The following is a 22,360-nucleotide window of genomic DNA, read 5'->3' on the forward strand; positions in this document are numbered from 1 at the left end:
GTGATGCTCGTGGTTCACCCCTTGCCCGGGTGATGCTCCCGGTTCTCCCGGTTCTCCCCATGCCCGGGTGATGCTCCCGGTTCTCCCAGTTCACCCCATGCCCGGGTGATGCTCCCGGTTCTCCCGGTTCTCCCCATGCCCGGATGATGCTCCCGGTGTTCCCGGTTCTCCCTATGCCCGGGTGATGCTCCCGGTTCTCCCGGTTCTCCCCTTGCCCGGGTGATGCTCCCGGTTCTCCCCGTTCTCCCCATTCCCAGGTGATGCTCCCGGTTCTCCCCGTTCTCCCCATTCCCAGGTGATGCTCCCGGTTCTCCCCATGCCCGGGTGATGCTCCCGGTTCTCCCCATGCCCAGGTGATGCTCCCGGTTCTCCCCATGCCCAGGTGATGCTCCCGGTTCTCCCCATGCCCGGGTGATGCTCCCGGTTCTCCCGGTTCTCCCCATGCCCGGGTGATGCTCCCGGTTCTCCCCATGCCCAGGTGATGCTCCCGGTTCTCCCCATGCCCGGGTGATGCTCCCGGTTCTCCCCATGCCCGGGTGATGCTCCCGGTTCGCCCCATGCCCGGGTGATGCTCCCGGTGCCCGGGACGGATGCTCATCCATCGCCACGCTCCTCCCCCCAGCTGGCACCGAACCGCCGCGTCCCCACGGCTGCCGGTACCCGGTGTCCCCCGCACCGTCCCCCCCTCCCGGTCCCGCCCCCGCCCTCCCCTTCCGGGTCCGCCCGGCCGTGGCTGCGCCGGCGCCGTCCCGGGAGGCGGCGGCTCCTCCGCCCGTTAAGGCCGAGATGCAGCAGGTACGGCCGAGCGGGTCCCTTCGGGCCCCCGGAGCGGGGACGGCGAGTGGGGGGGAGGTCCCGATCCCGTCCCCCGTCCCCATCCTTTCCCATCGCATCCCATCCGGTTCCCATCCCTCCCTGCGTCTCTCCCTGCATCCCATCCCCATCCTCATATCCAATAGTCATCTCCCTCCCAACACATCCCCATTTCCATCCTCATCACCGTTACTCCCTACATCCCATCCCCATCCCATCCCATCCCCATCTGCCTTCCATCCCATCCCCATTTCGTCCTCATCCCCATCCCATCCCGTTCTCCATCTCCATCCCATCTGCATCCCAATCCCTCTCCCTATGCCATGCAATGCCATCCCTATCCCAACCCCATCTCCATCCTCATTGCCATCCCCTCCTGCAGCCCAGGCCATCGCATCCCCATCCCCTTCCCATCCCCATCTCCATCCCCATGCCCTTTGCATCCCACCCCATCCCACCCCATCCCATCCCATCCCATCCCATCCCAATTTCCATCCTCATTGCCATCCCCTCCTTCAGCCCAGGCCATCCCATCCCCTTCCCATTCCCATCCCCATCTCCATCCCCATGCCCTTTGCATCCCACCCCATCCCATCCCCATCTCCATCCTCATTGCCATCCCCTCCTTCATCCCACCCCAACCCATGCCCTTCCCATCCCATCCCCACCTCCTTTCCATCCCATCCTCATCGGCGATGGACAGAGATGGTTGGACTCTATGATCTCCAAGGTCTTTTCCAACCATCCAATTCCATGGCATGGGAGATTCTGTGCATCTCCCAGGAAAAGGCAGCGGTGGTGGCCGCAGGCATCCCCAGCGAGGGGACAACGGTGCTGCCGCTCTGCGGGTCCCCTCAGCCCCTGCTCTGCCTTCCAGAGTCCGGTGACGTTCGAGGAGGTGGCCATCTACTTCTCCCCCGAGGAGTGGGTAGAGCTGGCGGCATGGCAGCGGGACCTCTACCAGGAGGTGATGATGGACAACTATGACCTGGTTGCCAGCCTGGGTAAGGATGCGCCCCCGGGGACCCCAGGCGGCTCCCCCAGCTCCGGTGACCAGGGTTGGCACCGGCAGCTCCCAAGGGCTCTGGAGGCACCTGCTCCCCAAACTATTGCGCCCCCCTTTGTGGCCACGACTGGGGTTGGCACCGGTCGCTGCCTCCCGCAGCCGATGTCCCTCAGGAACGTCCCTACAGCTTCTGGTGGCTCAGGGGTTGCTGAGGGGTCTCTTCTCCTGCGCAGACCCCGAGTCCAAGCTTAGCCACAAAATGGAGCGCAGGGAAGAGCCACGCACGAGGGTCCCCAATGGCTGGGACGACGGTGGAGCTCCGGACACCTCCAGCACATGTGAGTGACCGTGGGGACACCCCGCAGGGTGGGGGGCACCGGGCTGGGTTTGGGTGTCCCACTGCGGCCCCCCCGTGCTTGGTAGTCCTGTGGCCATCGCAGGGGTGGGTGAGCGGCCGGTGCCACGGGGACTGTGGCGGGGCTGTGTGTGCCATGCCCCCCTCTTGGGACCCCCCCTCACCGTGATGGCGCCCCTGTTCCTGACAGCTGCTTGGGGTGCCGGTGAGGACCTGCCTGAGGACAACAACCACCAACGCTGGGTCCCGTTGCCATCGCCAGCCGGGACGGCCGAGGAGTTGGAGTACGCCACACTCCTGTCCGGCTGGCACAACGCGGAGCTGGGGGCCTGGGACAGGGAACCCCCCCGGGAGCTGCCGGCGTGGGAGCGAGGGGAGCAGGCACTGGAGGAACCCGCGGTGGAAGGCGAGGGGCTCCTCATCTGCAGCACCTGCGGGCAGAGCTTCGGCGACGAGGCCGGGCTGAGGGCGCACCAGGATGAGCACCAACTCCCGACGCTCTCCTACCAGTGCAACACCTGCGGCAAAGCTTTCCGCCACTACCGCAACCTCCTGACGCACAAGAAGCACCGCGGCCGGGGCCGGCACGCCTGTGCCGAGTGCAGCAGGACCTTCTGCATGAAGGGAGACCTCCTGCGGCACCGGGCGAGCCACGGCGGCGAGGGCGGCTACGCCTGCACGCTCTGCGGGGACAGCTTCCGTCACAAGCGCGACCTGCAGGAGCACGGCAAGGAGCACGTCGGCGACGCGTGCCTCAAGTGCCCCGAGTGCGAGGACCGCTTTGAGGATGAAGCCAGCCTGAGGCGGCACCGACTCAGCCACCGCGAGGAGCGCCCCTTCGTCTGCGGGCGCTGCGACCGCAGCTTCAGCTGGAAGGAGAGCCTCATCATCCACCAGCGCAGCCACGCGCAGGAGCGCTCCCACAAGTGCCCCATCTGCGGCCGCGGCTTCAGCCGCAGCGGGAACCTGGTGGTGCACCAGCGCGTGCACACGGGCGAGCGGCCCTTCGCCTGCCCACAGTGCAACAAGTCCTTCTGCAACAAGGCCAACCTCATCACGCACAAGAAGCTCCACCGGCGCTGCAAGACCTTTGCCTGCTCCCACTGCCAGGTGGGCTTCAGCTCCAAGAGCAAGCTCCTGCTGCACCAGCAGGCGCATGGAGATGGGGACGGGGAGACCCTCGAGGCAGGGGACCACCCGGTGAGCTGCCAGCAGTAGCTGCGGCCGCTCTGCAGTGCAGGACAAAGCTCATCCTCTTTAAAAATGAGGATGATGTTGCCCTTTTTCCAGCCCGTGACTTTTCAAATATCATGGAGAGCGGCGTGGCAACTCCCCAGGCCAATTCTCTCAGGACTCTGGGATGCAACCCGTCGGGTCGCATAGATTCGTGTGCATGGTGGTTCTTCAGGTGGTCAGGAACCTGATCTCACAGCGGGAACGACTTTGCTCCCTCAGCCCCTGCCTTGAGGTCCATCCCCTCGAGAGGTGTGGGAAGAGAGGCTGCTGGAGAAGACGGGCAAAAAGAACTTAGTGAGAAGCTCATCCTTCTCCTCATCTGTTGATACGAGGTCACCGTTTCCATTCATCGGAGGCATAGGCTTTCTTTGACCTCCCTTTTCTTGTTGACTTGTTAGTCTTGCCGTTCCTTGCCAAGTTCAGCTCCAGCTGCGCCTTGGCCTTCCTGGCCCCATCCCTACGCAACCGAGCAGCGTCCCCCTCCTCCTCCCAGGTTCTCTGTCCCTGCTTCCGCTCCCTGTGCAGTTCCCCCTTGATCTCCCAGTTTGACCAGTAGGTCTTGACTCAACCACATTGCTCTCTTCCCTTCCCTGCCTCATTTTTTCCTCCTCCTGGAGATGGAGAGCTCTTGCTCTTTCTGGAAAGCATCCTTAAAGATCTGCCAGCTCTGCTCTGCTCCCTCATCCCTGAGGACTGTTTTCCAGGGGTTCTCATGGAACAACTCCTTGAAGAGCTGGAATTTTGCTTTCCTAAAATTCAGGATCCTGATTTTACACTTCATCTGACCCATATCGCTCAGTACCTCAACTTCCACCGGGGTGTGGTCACCGCAGCCCAGGCCGCCTCCAAGCGTGACGGCAGTGATGTGCTCACTTGTGTCGGTGACCATCAGATCCACTCAGGTCCTGCTTGACCAACTTGATCTCCTCCCATGACAGAGTTGTGCTGAACAGAGCTCAATCCAGTGGGTGGACGGTCACAAGCGGTGTCCCCAGAGCTCAGAGTTGGGACCAGTGTGTGTTTCATCCCTTTGTCCATGATCTGGATGAGGGGATCAAGTGCTCCCTCAGTCAGTTTGCAGTTGACACTAAGTTGGGTGGGAGTGTTGATGTGCTTGATGGCAGGAAGGGTCTACAGAGGGATCTGGCCAGGCTGGATCCATGGATGGAGGGCAGGAAGGGTCTGCAGAGGGATCTGGCCAGGCTGGATCCGTGGATGGAGGGCAGGAAGGGTCTGCAGAGGGATCTGGCCAGGCTGGATCCATGGATGGAGGGCAGGAAGGGTCGGCAGAGGGATCTGGCCAGGCTGGATCCGTGGATGGAGGGCAGGAAGGGTCTGCAGAGGGATCTGGCCAGGCTGGATCCATGGATGGAGGCAGGAAGGCTCTGCAGAGGGATCTGGCCAGGCTGGATCCATGGATGGAGGGCAGGAAGGGTCTGCAGAGGGATCTGGCCAGGCTGGATCCGTGGATGGAGGGCAGGAAGGGTCGGCAGAGGGATCTGGCCAGGCTGGATCCATGGATGGAGGGCAGGAAGGGTCTGCAGAGGGATCTGGCCAGGCTGGATCCATGGATGGAGGGCAGGAAGGGTCTGCAGAGGGATCTGGCCAGGCTGGATCCGTGGATGGAGGGCAGGAAGGGTCTGCAGAGGGATCTGGCCAGGATGGATCCATGGATGGAGGGCAGGAAGGGTCTGCAGAGGGATCTGGAAAGGATGGATCCATGGATGGAGGCAGGAAGGGTCTGCAGAGGGATCTGGAAAGGCTGGATCCATGGATGGAGGCAGGAAGGGTCTGCAGAGGGATCTGGAAAGGATGGATCCATGGATGGAGGGCAGGAAGGGTCTGCAGAGGGATCTGGCCAGGCTGGATCCATGGATGGAGGCAGGAAGGGTCTGCAGAGGGATCTGGCCAGGCTGGATCCATGGATGGAGGCAGGAAGGGTCTGCAGAGGGATCTGGAAAGGATGGATCCATGGATGGAGGCAGGAAGGGTCTGCAGAGGGATCTGGAAAGGATGGATCCGTGGATGGAGGGCAGGAAGGGTCTGCAGAGGGATCTGGCCAGGCTGGATCCATGGATGGAGGCAGGAAGGGTCTGCAGAGGGATCTGGCCAGGCTGGATCCATGGATGGAGGCAGGAAGGGTCTGCAGAGGGATCTGGAAAGGATGGATCCATGGATGGAGGCAGGAAGGGTCTGCAGAGGGATCTGGAAAGGATGGATCCATGGATGGAGGGCTGGAAGGGTCTGCAGAGGGATCTGGCCAGGCTGGATCCATGGATGGAGGCAGGAAGGGTCTGCAGAGGGATCTGGCCAGGCTGGATCCATGGATGGAGGCAGGAAGGGTCTGCAGAGGGATCTGGCCAGGCTGGATCCATGGATGGAGGCAGGAAGGGTCTGCAGAGGGATCTGCTTCAGAAACTGCTTCAGTTTTCTGCTTCAGAAACTGTCAGCCTCTGGACAGGCGCACACTCTCCTGGGTTGAAAACTGGTTGGATGGCCCAGAGAGTGGTGGTCAATGGAGTTAACTCCAGCTGGAGGTCGGTCACACGTGGGGTCCCTCAGGGCTCAGTACTGGGTCCAGCCCTGTTCAATGTCTTTATCAATGACCTGGATGAAGGCATTGAGTGCACCCTCAGCAAGTTTGCAGATGACACTAAGCTGGGAGGAAGTGTGGATCTGCTGGAAGGGAGGGATCAGAACAGGCTGGAAAGATGGGCTGAGACCAACGGGATGAGGTTCAACAAGGCCAAATGCTGGTCCTGCACTTGGGGCACAACAACCCTATGCAGCGCTACAGACTGGGGGAAGAGTGGCTGGAGAGCTGCACGGAAGAGAAGGACCTGGGGGTGATGGTTGACAGTCGACTGAACATGAGCCAGCAGTGTGCCCAGGGGGCCAAGAAGGCCAACGGCACCTTGGCTTGGATCAGAAATGGGGTCACCAGCAGGTCCAGGGAGGGGATTCTCCCTCTGTACTCAGCACTGGTGAGACCGCACCTCGAATACTGTGTTCAGTTCTGGGCCCCTCACCACGAGAAGGATGTTGAGGCTCTGGAGTGTGTCCAGAGAAGAGCAACGAAGCTGGTGAGGGGCTGGAGAACGTCTGACGAGGAGCGGCTGAGAGAGCTGGGGGTGTTCAGCCTGGAGAAGAGGAGGCTGAGGGGAGACCTTATTACTCTCTACAACTGCCTGAAAGGAGGTTGTGGAGAGGAGGGAGCTGGGCTCTTCTCCCAAGGGACAGGGGACAGGACAAGAGGGAATGGCCTGAAGCTCCACCAGGAGAGGTTCAGGTTGGATATCAGAAAAAAATTCTTCCCAGAAAGAGTCATGGGGCACTGGAACAGCTGCCCAGGGAGGGGGTGGAGTCGCCTTCCCTGGAGGTGTTTAAGGAACGGGTGGATGAAGTGCTGAGGGCCATGGTTTAGGGAGTGTTAGGAATGGTTGGACTCCATGATCCAATGGGTCCTTTCCAACCTTGTGATTCTGTGATTCTGTGATCTGGCCAGGCTGGATCCATGGATGGAGGCAGGAAGGGTCTGCAGAGGGATCTGGCCAGGCTGGATCCATGGATGGAGGGCAGGAAGGCTCTGCAGAGGGATCTGGAAAGGATGGATCCATGGATGGAGGGCAGGAAGGCTCTGCAGAGGGATCTGGCCAGGATGGATCCATGGATGGAGGCAGGAAGGGTCTGCAGAGGGATCTGGCCAGGCTGGATCCATGGATGGAGGGCAGGAAGGCTCTGCAGAGGGATCTGGCCAGGCTGGATCCATGGATGGAGGCAGGAAGGGTCTGCAGAGGGATCTGGCCAGGCTGGATCCATGGATGGAGGGCAGGAAGGCTCTGCAGAGGGATCTGGCCAGGCTGGATCCATGGATGGAGGGCAGGAAGGGTCTGCAGAGGGATCTGGCCAGGCTGGATCCATGGATGGAGGGAGGAAGGCTCTGCAGAGGGATCTGGCCAGGCTGGATCCATGGATGGAGGCAGGAAGGCTCTGCAGAGGGATCTGGCCAGGCTGGATCCATGGATGGAGGGCAGGAAGGCTCTGCAGAGGGATCTGGCCAGGCTGGATCCATGGATGGAGGGCAGGAAGGCTCTGCAGAGGGATCTGGCCAGGCTGGATCCATGGATGAAGGGGAATAGCCTTCAACCAGGCTCCTGCACATGGGTCACAACAACCCCATCAATGCTCCAAGCTTGGGGACTCGCTGGTGGGGTGACTGTGCCCTTCCTCCGTGCAATTCCATGCAAACGGCTGCACGGCGCTCTGCTGTCCCGCTGTGTTCCCAGCACTCCTGGCTGCTCGTGCTCCTCAGGCTGAGCTTGTGTTCTCCATCCAAAGTGCTGCTGGGGTGCTGAGGGGGGGCTTCGCCACTGCAGGTCCTGGTGACGTTCCAGGACGTCACTACCTGTTGTTCCTTGGAGGAGCAGGCAGGGCTGACAGGGTGGTGGGAGAAGCTGTACTGGGACCCTAAGAAGGACGTTGATGGGCTGGAGCATCTCCAGAGATGGGCAACGGAGGTGGGGAGGGGTCTGGAGAACAAGGGTTATGAGGAGCAAGCTGAGCCCGTGCTCCTGGTGGGGTGGGTGGTGGAGGTGCCATCTTCATGGGCAGCCCGGCCAACTTCACTGGCAGGAAGAACGGAGCCATCCCGGCCACCTCAACCTTTCCCTGTGCCGCTTCACCAGGACTCACCGCATTCTTCTGGACTCCTTCGTCGGTTAATTTGAATTGAGGGGCAGTGCGTGGTGGGGGGAACCACTCCTCCCGGTTGTAAGGAGAGCGTGGCCACCCAGTTCAGTTTGTGGCCGGTGGCTTTTCCCTCGAGGACCGCACAGCACCACGTCCCAGGTAGGCGTAGGGGTCTGTTGGTGCCTTTGAAGCCACGGAGCAGCACGTCGTCGGTGTTCCCTCCTAGTTTAATAAACGCTTTTGGCAGAGATGGGGTTCTTGGTTTGGATGAGTTCTTGGTTTGGATGAGCTCTTGGTTTGGATGAGCGCTTGGTTTGGATGAGCGCTTGGTTTGGATGAGAGCTCGGTTTGGATGAGCTCTTGGTTTGAATGAGCTCTTGGTTTGGATGAGCTCTCGGTTTGGATGAGCGCTTGGTTTGGATGAGCGCTTGGTTTGGATGAGCTCTTGGTTTGAATGAGCTCTTGGTTTGGATGAGCTCTTGGTTTGGATGAGCTCTTGGTTTGGATGAGCGCTTGGTTTGGATGAGCGCTTGGTTTGGATGAGCTCTTGGTTTGGATGAGCTCTTGGTTTGGATGAGCGCTCGGTTTGGATGAGCGCTCGGTTTGGATGAGCTCTTGGTTTGGATGAGCTCTCGGTTTGGATGAGCGCTCGGTTTGGATGAGCTCTCGGTTTGGATGAGCGCTCGGTTTGGATGAGCGCTCGGTTTGGATGAGCGCTCGGTTTGGATGAGCTCTCGGTTTGGATGAGCTCTTGGTTTGGATGAGCTCTTGGTTTGGATGAGCGCTCGGTTTGGATGAGCGCTCGGTTTGGATGAGCGCTCGGTTTGGATGAGCTCTCGGTTTGGATGAGCGCTCGGTTTGGATGAGCTCTCGGTTTGGATGAGCTCTCGGTTTGGATGAGCTCTCGGTTTGGATGAGCGCTCGGTTTGGATGAGCGCTCAGTTTGGATGAGCGCTCGGTTTGGATGAGCGCTCGGTTTGGATGAGCGCTCGGTTTGGATGAGTTCTCGGTTTGGATGAGCGCTGGGTTTGGATGAGCGCTGGGTTTGGATGAGCGCTTGGTTTGGATGAGCGCTTGGTTTGGATGAGCGCTCGGTTTGGATGAGCTCTCGGTTTGGATGAGCTCTCGGTTTGGATGAGCTCTCGGTTTGGATGAGCGCTTGGTTTGGATGAGCGCTTGGTTTGGATGAGCGCTTGGTTTGGATGAGCGCTTGGTTTGGATGAGCGCTCGGTTTGGATGAGCTCTTGGTTTGGATGAGCGCTTGCCAGGGCCGCGGCGCGTGGTCAGGGAGCAGAGAGGAGTCGGGGGAGGGTGTGAGTTGGGAGCATCTGCAGCTGGAAAACTAAGGTACAGCAGCTCCTGAACAGCCTTGGGTTGCGGATGCTGCAGCTGGGGGTACAGGGAAAGGGGGATTTGCTCTTCTCGTCCTCCTCCTGCAGTGCAGGGTTGGCTGCTGGGCACAAGAGCGCGATCCTGGCTCACGGGGAACTCCTTGTGCACCAGGTCCTTCCCAGAGCTGGTGCCTTCCCCAACCTGTACTGGTGCAATCATTCGGATTCATCACATTTTCAACTGCAGTGCCTTCAAGCTGCTTCCCTCAGCGCTGCGCTCCAGGTCGGAGAGAGGTCCTGGGCCCCATCAGCACCTGGGAAATAAGAGAGTGTCCCCACTTCTCCAGCTTCTCCCTGAGCTGGAGAAGCTGGGAGATTGGAGCACCCCTGTTCAGGGGACACCGGAGTATCCTGGTCCAGGGGAGACCAAGGCATCGCAGCCTGGGGGAGCCCAGAGCATCCCAGGGGAGTCCAGAGCATCCTGGGGGACACTGGAGCATCCTGGCCTGGGGGGGAGACTGGGGCATCCTGGGGGGAACCAGAGCATCCCATTTTTGGGGGACACTGGAACCATCCCAGCCCAAGGGACACCAGAGCATCCTGGCTCGGGGGGACCAGGACATCCTGGGGGACACCAGAGCATCCCTTTGGAGGGGACATTGGAGCTTCTTGGCTTGGGGGAGACAGGGACATCTCAAGATGGGGGACAATGGAGCATCCCAGCTCAGGGGACACCAGAGCACTCTTTTTTTTAGGAAGACTAAAGCATCCTTTTGCGGGGGACATTGGAACACCCCAGGCCAAGGAATACCAGAGCATCCTGGCTTGGAGGGAGACTGGGGCATCCCGGGGCCACCAGAGCACCCCAAATTGGGGGACACTGTAGCATCCCAGCCTGGGGGACATTGGAGCATCCCAACCTGGGAGACACCAGAGCATCCCTGTTTAGGGACACTGGAGCATCCCTTTTCATGGACAGTGGAACATCCCTGTTTGGGGACACTGAATCACCCCCAAAGCAGGGGACTCCAGAGCATCCCTGTTCGGGGACACTGGATCACCCCAAACCAGGGGACTCCAGAGCATCCCTGTTTGGGGACACTGGATCACCCCAACCTGAGGGACACTGGAACATCCCTGTTCGGGGACACTTTATCACCCCAAACGAGGGGACTCCGGAGCATTCCTGTTTGGGGACACTGGATCACCCCAAAGCAGGGGACTCCAGAGCATCCCTGTTTGGGGACACTGGATCACCCCAAACCAGGGGACTCCAGAGCATCCCTGTTTGGGAACACTGGATCACCCCAAACCAGGGGACTCCGGAGCATCCCTGTTTGGGGACACTGGATCATACCTTTTCGGGGACACTTGAGCATCCCAACCTGAGGGACTCTGGAGCATCCCTGTTTGGAACACTGGATCACCCCAAAGCAGGGGACTCCGGAGCATCCCTGTTCGAGGACACTGGATCATACCTTTTCGGGGACTGCGGAGCATCCCAACCTGAAGGACACTGGAACATCCCTGTTCGGGGACACTGGATCACCCCAAAGCAGGGGACTCCGGAGCATCCCTGTTGGGAGGGATGGGAGTACCCCGGCTCGGAGGGACCCCGGGGCATCCAGGAGGGGACCCGGGGGGGGTCAGGACTACAGGTCCCGGCAGGCAGCGGGGCGGGAGCCCTTTGTCTGCCTCGCCCCGTGCGCCGCCCGCCCCGGGGCGCTTCTGCCGCTCGGCGGCCATCGGCGGCCCCGGAGCCGCGGAGCGGTGAGGGGGAAACGGGGGGGGGCACCGGAGGGGGGGGGGCGGTATCGGGGAGGAGGGTTAGGGGGGAGAACTGGGGGGAGACGATAGGAGGGGGACACTGGGATGGGGAGAGGGAGCATCTCGGGAGGGGAGCAGCAGGATGAGGGGGACATTGGGAGGGGGACACCGGGATGGGAGGGGCGCATCGAGAAGGGGGGGGGGGGAGCACTGGGAGGGGGGCATCAGGATGGGAGGGGGGCACTGGGAGGGGGCATCAGGATGGGAGGGGGACACCGGGATGGGAGGGGCGCATCGAGAAGGGGGAGGGGGGAGCACTGGGAGGGGGGCATCAGGATAACGGGCGGGGCACTGGGAGGGGGACATCAGGATGGGAGGGGGGGCACTGGGAGGGGGCATCAGGATGGGAGGGGGCCACTGGGAGGGGGGCATCAGGATGGGAGGAGGGGCACTGGGAGGGGGACATCAGGATGGGATGGGGGGCGATGGGAGGGGGGCACTGGATGGGGGTCATCAGGATGGGAGGGGGGGCATTGGGGGGGGGGCACTGGGAGGGGGCATCAGGATGGGATCGGGGGCACTGGGAGGGGGGCATCAGGATGGGAGGGGGGGCACTGGGAGGGGGCATCAGGATGGGATGGGGAGGCACTGGGAGGGGGGGCATCAGGATGGGAGGGGGGCGCCAGGATGGGGAGGGGGGGCACTGGGAGGGGGCATCAGGATGGGGGGGGCACTGGGAGGGGGCATCAGGATGGGATGGGGGGCATTGGGAGGGGGCATCAGGATGGGAGGGGGGGCACTGGGGGGGCACTGGGAGGGGGCATCAGGATGGGAGGGGGGGCACTGGGAGGGGGCATCAGGATTGGTGGGGGCACTGGGAGGGGGCATCAGGATGAGAGGGGGGGCACTGGGAGGGGGTCATCAGGATGGGAGGGGGGGCACTGGGAGGGGGGTGCCAGGATGGGAGGGGGGGCACTGGGAGTGGGGCATCAGGATGGGGGGGGGCATTGGGGAGAGAGGCACCAGGATGGGAGGGGACACTGGGAGAGATGGGAGAGTATCCGAAGGGGGCACTGGGAGAGGTGAAGGGGCATTGGGAGGCAGGTACTGGGAGAGATGGGGGGGCATTGGGAAGGGGGTTACTGGGAGAGGTGGGAGGGATCGGGAGGAGATACTGGGAGAGATGGGGGGACATCAAGAGGGAGTACTGGGAGAGATGGGGGGGCATTGGGACAGGGGTACTGGGAGAGATGGGGGCATCAGGAGGAGGTACTGGGAGAGGTGGGGGGGCATTGAGAGGGAGCACTGGGAGAGATGGGGGGCGTTGGGACAGGGGTACTGGGAGAGGTGAGGGGAACATAAAGGGGGGGGACTAGGAGAGATTGGGGGGGCATTGGGAGAGGTGGAGGTGGCACCAGGAGGGGACACTGGGACAGGCAGGGGGGACCTTGGTAGGAGGGACACTGGGACAAGCTGGGGGGGTACACCAGGACAAGTGGGTGGGGCACTGGGATGGAGTGGGGGCACCCGCCTGGGGCTGGAAGGAGACTTTGCCATCCCTCGGGCAGGTGATTGTGGAGGGACCCCCCAGGTCCCTGTCAAAGATGGAGCCAAAGGAGGAGAGTCGGTTTTGGGGGGACGCCAAGGACACTGCGACCAACGGTATGAGGTTCAACCAGGCCAAGTGCTGGGTCCTGAACTTGATGTCCACCCATGCATGGTCACCGCAGCCCAGGCCGCCTCCAAGCGTGACGGCAGTGATGTGCTCACTTGTGTCGGTGACCATCAGATCCACTCAGGTCCTGCTTGACCAACTTGATCTGGCCAGGCTGGATCCATGGATGGAGGGCAGGAAGGCTCTGCAGAGGGATCTGGTCAGGCTGGATCCATGGATGGAGGGCAGGAAGGCTCTGCAGAGGGATCTGGAAAGGATGGATCCATGGATGGAGGCAGGAAGGCTCTGCAGAGGGATCTGGAAAGGATGGATCCATGGATGGAGGACAGGAAGGCTCTGCAGAGGGATCTGGCCAGGCTGGATCCATGGATGGAGGCAGGAAGGCTCTGCAGAGGGATCTGGCCAGGCTGGATCCATGGATGGAGGGCAGGAAGGGTCTGCAGAGGGATCTGGCCAGGCTGGATCCATGGATGGAGGCAGGAAGGCTCTGCAGAGGGATCTGGCCAGGCTGGATCCATGGATGGAGGGCAGGAAGGGTCTGCAGAGGGATCTGGCCAGGCTGGATCCATGGATGGAGGGCAGGAAGGGTCTGCAGAGGGATCTGGCCAGGCTGGATCCATGGATGGAGGGCAGGAAGGGTCTGCAGAGGGATCTGGCCAGGCTGGATCCATGGATGGAGGGCAGGAAGGGTCTACAGAGGGATCTGGCCAGGCTGGATCCATGGATGGAGGGCAGGAAGGGTCTGCAGAGGGATCTGGCCAGGCTGGATCCATGGATGGAGGCAGGAAGGGTCTGCAGAGGGATCTGGCCAGGCTGGATCCATGGATGGAGGCAGGAAGGCTCTGCAGAGGGATCTGGTCAGGCTGGATCCATGGATGGATGCAGGAAGGCTCTGCAGAGGGATCTGGCCAGGCTGGATCCGTGGATGGAGGGCAGGAAGGGTCTGCAGAGGGATCTGGCCAGGCTGGATCCATGGATGGAGGCAGGAAGGGTCTGCAGAGGGATCTGGCCAGGCTGGATCCATGGATGGAGGGCAGGAGCCTGACAAGTGCTGAGTAGGATAATCATGGAACCATGGAATGGGTTGGGTTGGAAGGGACCTTAAAGCCCATCCAATTCCAATCCCCCTGCCATGGGCAGGGACACCTCCCACTGGATTCAGTTGCAGAAAGCCCCATCCAACCTGGCCTTGAACACCTCCAGGGATGGGGCAGCCACCACTGCTTTCGGCAACCTGGGCCAGGGCCTCCCCACCCTCATTGTGAAGAAATTCTTCCTAAGGTCTAATCTAAATCTTCCCCTTTCCAATTTAAAGCCATTCCCCATCATCCTATCACTCCACGCTCTTGGAAAAATCCCCTCTCCGGCTTCCCTGGAGCTCCTTTCCATACTGGAAGCTGCTCTAAGGTCTCCCTGGAGCCTTCTCTTCTGAACAACCCCAACTCTCTCAGCCTGTCCTCACAGTAGAGGTTCTCCAGCCCATGCATCATGTCCATGGCGTCCTCTGGGCCCGTTCCAACAGTTCCATCTCCTTCTTATGCTGGGGATTCCAGAACTGGACATGGGGCTCCAGGTGGGGTCTCCCCAGAGCGGAGCAGAGGGGCAGAATCCCCTCCGTCCCTGCTGGCCACGCTGCTCTGGATGCAACCCAGGACACGGGTGGTTTCTGGGCTGCGAGCGAACATTGCCCGGCTCAATGTCGAGATTCTCACCCACCAGCACCCCAAGACCTTCTCCTCAGCGCTGCTCCCAATCCCATCATCCCCTATCCTGTATTGGAACCATGGATTCCCCAGGTGCAGGACCTCGCCCATGGCCTTGTTGAACCTCGTGAGGTTCACCCAGCCCCATTTCTCCAGCTCGCCCAGGTCCCTCTGGATGGTCCTCTGGTTTGGGAGGGTTTGGGCCCTCATGCCGGGCTCTGCAGGGAGCGCGGAGGCTGCGGTGACATCACTTGCTGCTACCAGCGCGATGCCCATCACCCCCTGCCGCCCGGGAACCCCAGAGCAGCTTTTGTCTTCCTCAGGAAAGGGCTGTCCGGGAGTGAAAGGCGAGATCGTGGTGAAAACGGAGCCGGAGGATGAGTCCTACATCGGGTGTCCCCAGGGCCTGGGTGCCACCATCCCCAGTGTCCCCAGCACCGGTGAGCGACTGCAGAGCGGGTGGTTGGGAGCTGAGCGCGACCCGCTGGGATTGAGTCTTTGTACCGCACAGGCTGATCCGGGTGATGCTCTGCGGAGTCTTACTGGGACAGCGCATGCCGGTGCCGTTTGGTAGCTGGGAATTAATCACCGAATCACCAGGTTGGAAAAGACCTCCAGGATCGTCGAGTCCAACCATTCCTATCTGCCACTCAACCATGTCCTTGAGCACCTCATCTGCCCATCTTTTAAGTCCTCGCAGAGATGGGGACTCCACCCCCTCCCTGGGCAGCTGTTCCAGTACCCAATGACTCTTTCTGGGAAGAATTTTTTTCTGATATCCAAACTGAACCTCCCCTGACGGAGCTTCAGGCCATTCCCTCTTGTCCTGTCCCCTGTCACTTGGGAGAAGAGCCCAGCTCCCTCCTCTCCACAACCTCCTTTCAGGCAGTTGTAGAGAGCAATAAGGTCTCCCCTCAGCCTCCTCTTCTCCAGGATAAACACCCCCAGGTCCCTCAGCCGCTCCTCCTAAGACGTTCTCCTGCCCCTCACCAGCTTCTTTGCTCTTCTCTGGACACACTCCAGAGCCTCAAATCCTTCTTGTGGTGAGGGGTCCAGAACTGAACACAGGATTTGAGGTGCGGTCTCACCAGGGGCAGAATCCCCTCTCTGGACCTGCTGGTGACCCCATTTCTGATCCAAGCCAAGGTGCCGTTGGCCTTCTTGGCCACCTGGGCCACTGCTGGCTCATGGTCAGTCACTGTCAACCATCACCCCCAGGTCCTTCTCTTCCGTGCAGCTCTGCAGCCACTCTTCCCCCAGTCTGTAGCACTGCATAGGGTTGTTGTGCCCCAAGTGCAGGACCCGGCATTTGGCCGTGTTGAACCTCATGCCATTGGTCTCATCCCATCAATCCAGCCTGTTCAGATCCCTTTGGAGCCTCCCTCCCTTCCAGCAGATCCACACTTCCACCCAGCTTGGTGTCCTCCGCAAACTTACTTAAAGTGCATTCGATCCCCTCGTCCGGGTCATTGATAAAGACATTGAACAGCACTGGACCCGGCGCTGAGCCCTGGGGAGGAAAACGTGCAGTTCCTTTTCTTGCGTAATATTTAATAGCCGAGTGTTCCGCATCCCCAAGGTTCTGTGCCTAGCGCTGTCACCTTGTTTCCCTGCGGATGCAGCGTCCCAGCCCTGGGAATGTGGCTCCCATTGGCTGCAGGAGCTCCTGGGAACCTGGCATTAAAGAGCAGCGAGGTTGGAACTGATGCCAGCACGGGTAGAGCACGAGGACACCCCTGAGCGCTCCATCTGGATGCACGAGTTGGGCTTTACCTTCCGCAGGCATCAAAGTGGAGGGTGGCGTGAAGAGCGAGTCCGAGGATGAAGCGTACGGCAGTTCCTGCTCCAGCTCCCGGGAGGAGGACATCCCCCAGGACACCGAGGACTGTGAGTGGGGATGGGGGGGCCGGGGGGGGCTGGGAGGGGAGAGGGGAGACACAGCCGGGGTGTCCGGATGCTTTGCTGGGTGCTGGGTGGGAGCAGGGAGATGGAGCCAGGGTATCCGGATGCTTTGCTGGGTGCTGGGTGGGAGCAGGGAGATGGAACCAGGGTATCCGGATGCTTTGCTGGGTGCTGGGTGGGAGCAGGGAGATGGAACCAGGGTGTCCGGATGCTTTGCTGGGTGCTGGGTGGGAGCAGGGAGATGGATCCAGGGTGTCCGGATGCTTTGCTGGGTGCTGGGTGGCAGCAGGGAGATGGAACCAGGGTGTCCGGATGCTTTGCTGGGTGCTGGGTGGGAGCAGGGAGATGAAACCAGGGTATCCGGATGCTTTGCTGGGTGCTGGGTGGGAGTAGGGAGATGGAACCAGGGTGTCCGGATGCTTTGCTGGGTGCTGGGTGGGAGCAGAGAGATGGAACCAGGGTGTCCGGATGCTTTGCTGGGTGCTGGGTGGGAGCAGGGAGATGGAGCCAGGGTGTCCGGATGCTTTGCTGGGTGCTGGGTGGGAGCAGAGAGATGGAACCAGGGTGTCCGGATGCTTTGCTGGGTGCTGGGTGGGAGCAGGGAGATGAAACCAGGGTATCCGGATGCTTTGCTGGGTGCTGGGTGGGAGTAGGGAGATGGAACCAGGGTGTCCGGATGCTTTGCTGGGTGCTGGGTGGGAGCAGGGAGATGGAGCCTGGGTGTCCGGATGCTTTGCTGGGTGCTGGGTGGGAGCAGGGAGATGGAACCAGGGTGTCCAGATGCTTTGCTGGGTGCTGGGTGGGAGCAGGGAGATGGAACCAGGGTGTCCGGATGCTTTGCTGGGTGCTGGGTGGGAGCAGGGAGATGGAACCAGGGTGTCCGGATGCTTTGCTGGGTGCTGGGTGGGAGCAGGGAGATGGATCCAGGGTGTCCGGATGCTTTGCTGGGTGCTGGGTGGGAGCAGGGAGATGGAACCAGGGTGTCCGGATGCTTTGCTGGGTGCTGGGTGGGAGCAGGGAGATGGAACCAGGGTTTCCGGATGCTTTGCTGGGTGCTGGGTGGGAGCAGGGAGATGAAGCCAGGGTGTCCGGATGCTTTGCTGGGTGCTGGGTGGGAGCAGGGAGGTGAAATGAGAGTGTCTGGATGCTTTGCTGGGTGCTGGGTGGGAGAAGGGAGATGCAGCCAGAGTGTGTGGATGCTTTGCCGGGTGCTGGCATTGTATCCTATGCAGGAGGGTTCGGTGCTGGATTCTGAGGTGGGAGATGAGCTCAAACGAGGACACCAAGCTGGGGATGGGTGTGTGGAAGAGCCCATCCGCGGCTCCTGCGGCTCCTCTGGCCTTGCCCTGCGCCCACCAACCGCCGCGCTCTCCACCTGCAGGCAATGCCAAGCCCGAGATCATCGTGAAGGTGGAGCCAGAGGAGGAGTTGTTCATCGGGTGCCCACGAGGTCTGGATGACCCAGGAGCTCCTGGCCACCACAGCGGTGCAGGTGAGCACCAGGATGGCTCTGGGAGGTCCAGCAGGATGGGGCGAGTGCCCCGGCTCGCTGGGTGCAGAGCAGGGGAAGGTTCCTTCCTCAACACACAGCATGTTGCAGCAGGTCACCCCACAGAGAGCCCAGGGTGCAGGATCCTGCCCCAAGTACCTGTAACAGGCCAGGTCCTGCAGAAATCCTTCTTAATAATTGTCTGGGTGGTGTGCTTGTCTGGAATGTCCTCACCCAGACACCCTCAGAGACATTAACTCCACCCCAGAGGCAGGACTGTGGAATCAGTCATAGAAACCTTGAACGCCAGGTTGGAAGGGACCTCGGGGATCATCTGGTCCAACCTTTTTAGGTGATCTATAATTTAAATGAGATGGCCCAGTGCCCCGTTGAGCTGAGCCTTCAAAGTGTCCAGTGCAGAGGAATCCACCACTTCCATGGGGAGGTAATTCCCATGTTTCATTGTTCTCATGGTGGAAGGTTTTCTGCTCAAATCCAATCAGAATCTTCCCCAGGAGCAACTTCTCCCCATTACCCTTGTCTTTTGCATGTGACTCTTCATAAACGAGTCTCCATCCTCTTGGAGGATGTTCTAGTAGATGGTCATAAGTTTCCCCTAAGCCTTCTCCTCTCAAAGCTGAACAAACCCAACTCTCTCAACCTCACTTTGTATTTCCAGTCCTCTGATCATCTTTGTGGCCCTCTCCAGCCTGGTCACATCTTTTTTGTGTAACCAAAACTGATTATATTTGGGACCAAAACTGGACAGAGGACTCCACACGCAGCCTGACAAGTGCTGAGTAGGAAAATCATGGAACCATGGAATGCGTTGGGTTGGAAGGGACCTTAAAGCCCATCCAATTCCAACCCCCCTGCCATGGGCAGGGACACGTCCCACTGGATCAGGTTGGCCCAAGCCCCATCTAACCTGGCCTTGAACAACTCCAGGGATGGGGCAGCCACCACTGCTCTGGGCAACCTGGACCAGGGCCTCCCCACCCTCATTGTGAAGAATTTCCTCCTAATGTCTCATCTAAATCTTCCTCCTTCCAATTTAAAACCATTCTCCTCATCCCATCCCTGCACTCCCTGACCAAGAGCCCCTCCCCACCTTTCTTGGAGCCCCTTTCGTCACTGGAAGCTGCTCTAAGGTCTCCCTGGAGCCTTCTCTTCTTCAGACTGAACAACCCCAACTCTCTCAGCCTGTCCTCAAAGCAGAGGTGCTCCAGCACTTGGATCATCTTCTTCATCTGATCATAATCACTTTATCTCTGCTGGCGATGCTTTCTTGGTGTACCCCAGCATCCCGTTGACCGCCTTTGCTGCTGCAGCACATGGCTTGCTCATGTTGAGCTTTGTCATCCACCAAGACCCCCAGGTCCTTCTCTACAGAGCTGTTCTCCAGCCAGGTGGGAACCCAGGCTGACCCTGCAGCTCCTGGCCAGCCTCGCCGCGGCGCCAAGGCAGGGCTGAGGTGCTGGTGCTCCAGCAGTGGTGGGAACGGGTTGGAGATCCACAGCAGCCTAGTTGCTGCAGTTGCATGAGCCCAACGTTTGGGAAGGCATGCTAAAGATGTCCCGTGAGGGGAGCAGGGCTGCAAGGTCTCCTGGGAGGGCTCTGGAGCTGCAGCAGGTCACAGCAGGGCTCCCTTCTCTTGGCAGGTGGCGATGGGGAGTGGCGTCCTAAGGAGGAGCTTGAGGACGTGAAACCAGAGGCAGCAGAGCTGGCCAAGAGCCTGAGGGGTGCCTCGGGGGGCCCCCGGGAGCTCAGACTCCAGTCCCACCTCAGCCCAGGGATAGGGCAGCAGGCGCAGGGTGCAGCGGCCGAGCTCCGGTGCAGCCTGATGGTGCCCAGGGTTCCACGAGCCACCCCCGAGCGCCGGGGGCACTGCCTGGAGAAGAGCCCAGCTCCAGTGGTGCCAGCGAGCAGCGCTGGGCAGAAACCCCCTTCTGCCTCTCCCTGTGGGGTGGGCAGCATCGTGGTCCCCCGCCCCGAGCTGGCGCGGCGGCCACGCAGCCACGCAGCTGAGCGTCCCTTCACCTGCAGCGAGTGTGGGAAGAGCTTCCAGCACCGGGGGAACCTCATCACCCACCTGCGGGTTCACACAGGGGAGAAGCCCTTCACCTGCACCATCTGCGGCAAGAGCTTCAGCCAGAAGGGCGACCTAATGCGGCACCAGCGCATCCACACAGGTGAGAAGCCGTTCGAGTGCACCGTCTGTGGCAAGAGCTTCTGCTCCAAGCAGACCTTCATCCTGCACCAGCGCATCCACACCGGTGAGAAACCCTTCTCCTGCACCGAGTGCGGCAAGAGCTTCAACCGTAAGGCCAACTTCCTCACCCACCAGAAGATCCACCGCGGTGAGCGCCCCTTCATCTGTGCTGAGTGTGGCAAAGGCTTCTGCGCCAAGAAGACCTTCATCCTCCATCAGAAGATCCACATCGGTGACCGTCCCTTTGGCTGCTCTGAGTGCGGCAAGAGCTTCAGCCGCAATGGCGACCTGACCCGGCACCAGCGCATCCACACCGGCGAGCGCCCCTTCGCCTGCGCAGACTGTGGCAAGTGCTTCAGCCACAACGGTGAGCTGATCAAGCACCAGCGCATTCACACCGGCGAGAAGCCCTTCACCTGCACCGAATGCGGCAAGAGCTTCAACCGCAAGGGCACCCTCATCACCCACCAGCGCATCCACACTGGCGAGCGCCCCTTCGCCTGCCCCGAGTGCGGCAAGACCTTTAACCTGAAGACTACGCTGATGAAGCACAAGCGCATCCACACGGGTGAGCGTCCCTTCACCTGCCTGGAGTGCGGGAAGAGCTTCAAGTACAAGGGCAACCTCCGGACCCACCACCTTACCCACACAGTGGAGCGGGTCTACCCTTGCACTGAGTGTGGCAAGATCTTCAGCCACAAGAAGGAGCTGACGGTGCACCAGAGTGTGCACACGGAGGAGAGGATCCTCTCCTGCTACCAGGAAGGAGAGTCCTTCAACCCGTTCCTCCCCATGCACCCGCTCCTCATGTCCTGCAGCAAGCTCCCAGTGTCACTGGAAGCCTTGTCCAAGTACAAGTAGGGGGGCTGGTGGTTGTGGGAGAGCCCGGTATCCTGCCCGTGGCACATCCCCACGGCTGGAGCGGTGAGAGGAGGACCGATGCCATCACTGGAGACTTAGAGCTGCCGTGGGGCTGGGGCTTTCCCTGGCTGTAGCACGGCGTGGTGGAGCCCCGGGTTCCTGGGCAGGAGACACCGGAGAGGGAAGGAGCAGGGATGCTGCTGGCTTTCTGCAGTGCTGGAAGAGCTGCTCCAGATGGGGCTGGTGGCCACTTGTGGGGACACGCAGTGGGGCTGAGACCCAGAGTGAGTGCCCCGTGCTGGCACTGTTCACATCCCCCACATCATGGGAGGCTTCGTCTTCCCTCACCCTGAGTCGCTGCCTCTTTAGAAACCTTTCAAAGCCAATTGCAATGGGTTGATATGAAGACTGGGGTCACCTTGCCCCTCCCCACCAGCACAGGGCTCTCCCCTCATGGGGTTTTCTGTCCCCGATGCTGTGTCAGGCCTGGCTTGGGCACCTCTCTGTGATCCCCCCCACTGTTGCAGTCACAGCCCCCCCTTCTCTTCTGCACAGGGACCCCAGTCCAGCTGCTGGTTGGAAAGGGGTCATTCTGGATCTGAGAGTCCTAGTTTCTCCTTCCCCCTGTCCGACACGGAGACACTGGACTTGGAGCTGAGCCGACAGCTCACTGCGTGCAGCGCAGCCCTTCTGTCCCCTGGCACAGCCCTTTGCCGTGATGCAAGAGGGGCGGTTTTGGATGGGCCAAGGAGGAGAGAGGCCCTGGGGCCACCAAGGGCTCCCCAGCTGTCTCTCTCTCCCCTCCTTGCCCCGTGGCTCGATGTGATGCTCATCCCTTCCTTGCCTCAGTTTCCCCACCTGTAGAATGGGAGTAACGCCTCTTGATGTGGCTGCCTGCCAGGGCGGGAGGGGGAAGGTTAACCCCTTCCAGGCCGTGCAGAGCCCTGGGGATGGCAAAGGATGTGCTGGGGGGGTTCGCTGCTGCTGGGAAGCAGGGACTGCCGGTGGCTTAGGCGGGGCATGAGAATCCCCCAGGGAGCCCTTGAGATGCAGGAGGTGAGGACCACGTGTATTTATAGCTCTGTTCTTTTCTGATCTAGAAACCATCAATAAGTGCAAAACAAATTTTGAGGGAACCCATTTGTCCGGTACAATTTGCTGCGTGATCTATCTGCTCACCGTGCCTGGTCACCCCTCGCGTGGGAGCTGCAGGACCCCTCGTCCCTCGTTGCTGGGGGGTTTCTACCGCATCCGCCTCATCTCGGTCCCCAGCCGCTGCCTGCCCAGGAGTCGTGCGGATGCAGGGCGAGCATCCCGAAGC

The 22,360-nt window shown here is 60.8% G+C and overlaps 1 protein-coding gene across 3 annotated transcripts; it reads left to right on the forward strand.

The window, feature by feature from the left end:
- Positions 1-1,494: 1,494 nt before the first annotated feature.
- LOC104063099 (zinc finger protein OZF) lies at positions 1,495-22,329 on the forward strand. 3 transcript variants are annotated; one of them, XM_054058454.1, is made up of 5 exons: positions 11,124-11,200; positions 12,766-12,859; positions 14,883-15,015; positions 16,358-16,462; positions 17,859-22,329. In XM_054058454.1, exon 5 carries the CDS (start codon positions 19,810-19,812, stop codon positions 21,037-21,039), a length of 1,230 nt encoding a protein of 409 aa, XP_053914429.1. In that variant the 5' UTR covers positions 11,124-11,200; positions 12,766-12,859; positions 14,883-15,015; positions 16,358-16,462; positions 17,859-19,809; the 3' UTR covers positions 21,040-22,329. The 3 variants fall into 3 exon arrangements, with proteins under 3 accessions (XP_053914431.1, XP_053914429.1, XP_053914430.1); XM_054058456.1 differs by lacking the exons at positions 11,124-11,200; positions 12,766-12,859; positions 14,883-15,015; positions 16,358-16,462 and adding exons at positions 1,495-1,817; positions 2,053-2,157; positions 2,365-3,328 and having other exon boundaries at positions 19,983-22,329; XM_054058455.1 differs by lacking the exon at positions 12,766-12,859 and having other exon boundaries at positions 11,157-11,200; positions 14,899-15,015.
- Positions 22,330-22,360: the final 31 nt, after the last annotated feature.

Source organism: Cuculus canorus, chromosome 2 (genome assembly GCF_017976375.1).
Source record: "Cuculus canorus isolate bCucCan1 chromosome 2, bCucCan1.pri, whole genome shotgun sequence".
Classification (NCBI taxonomy): Eukaryota; Metazoa; Chordata; class Aves; order Cuculiformes; family Cuculidae; genus Cuculus; species Cuculus canorus.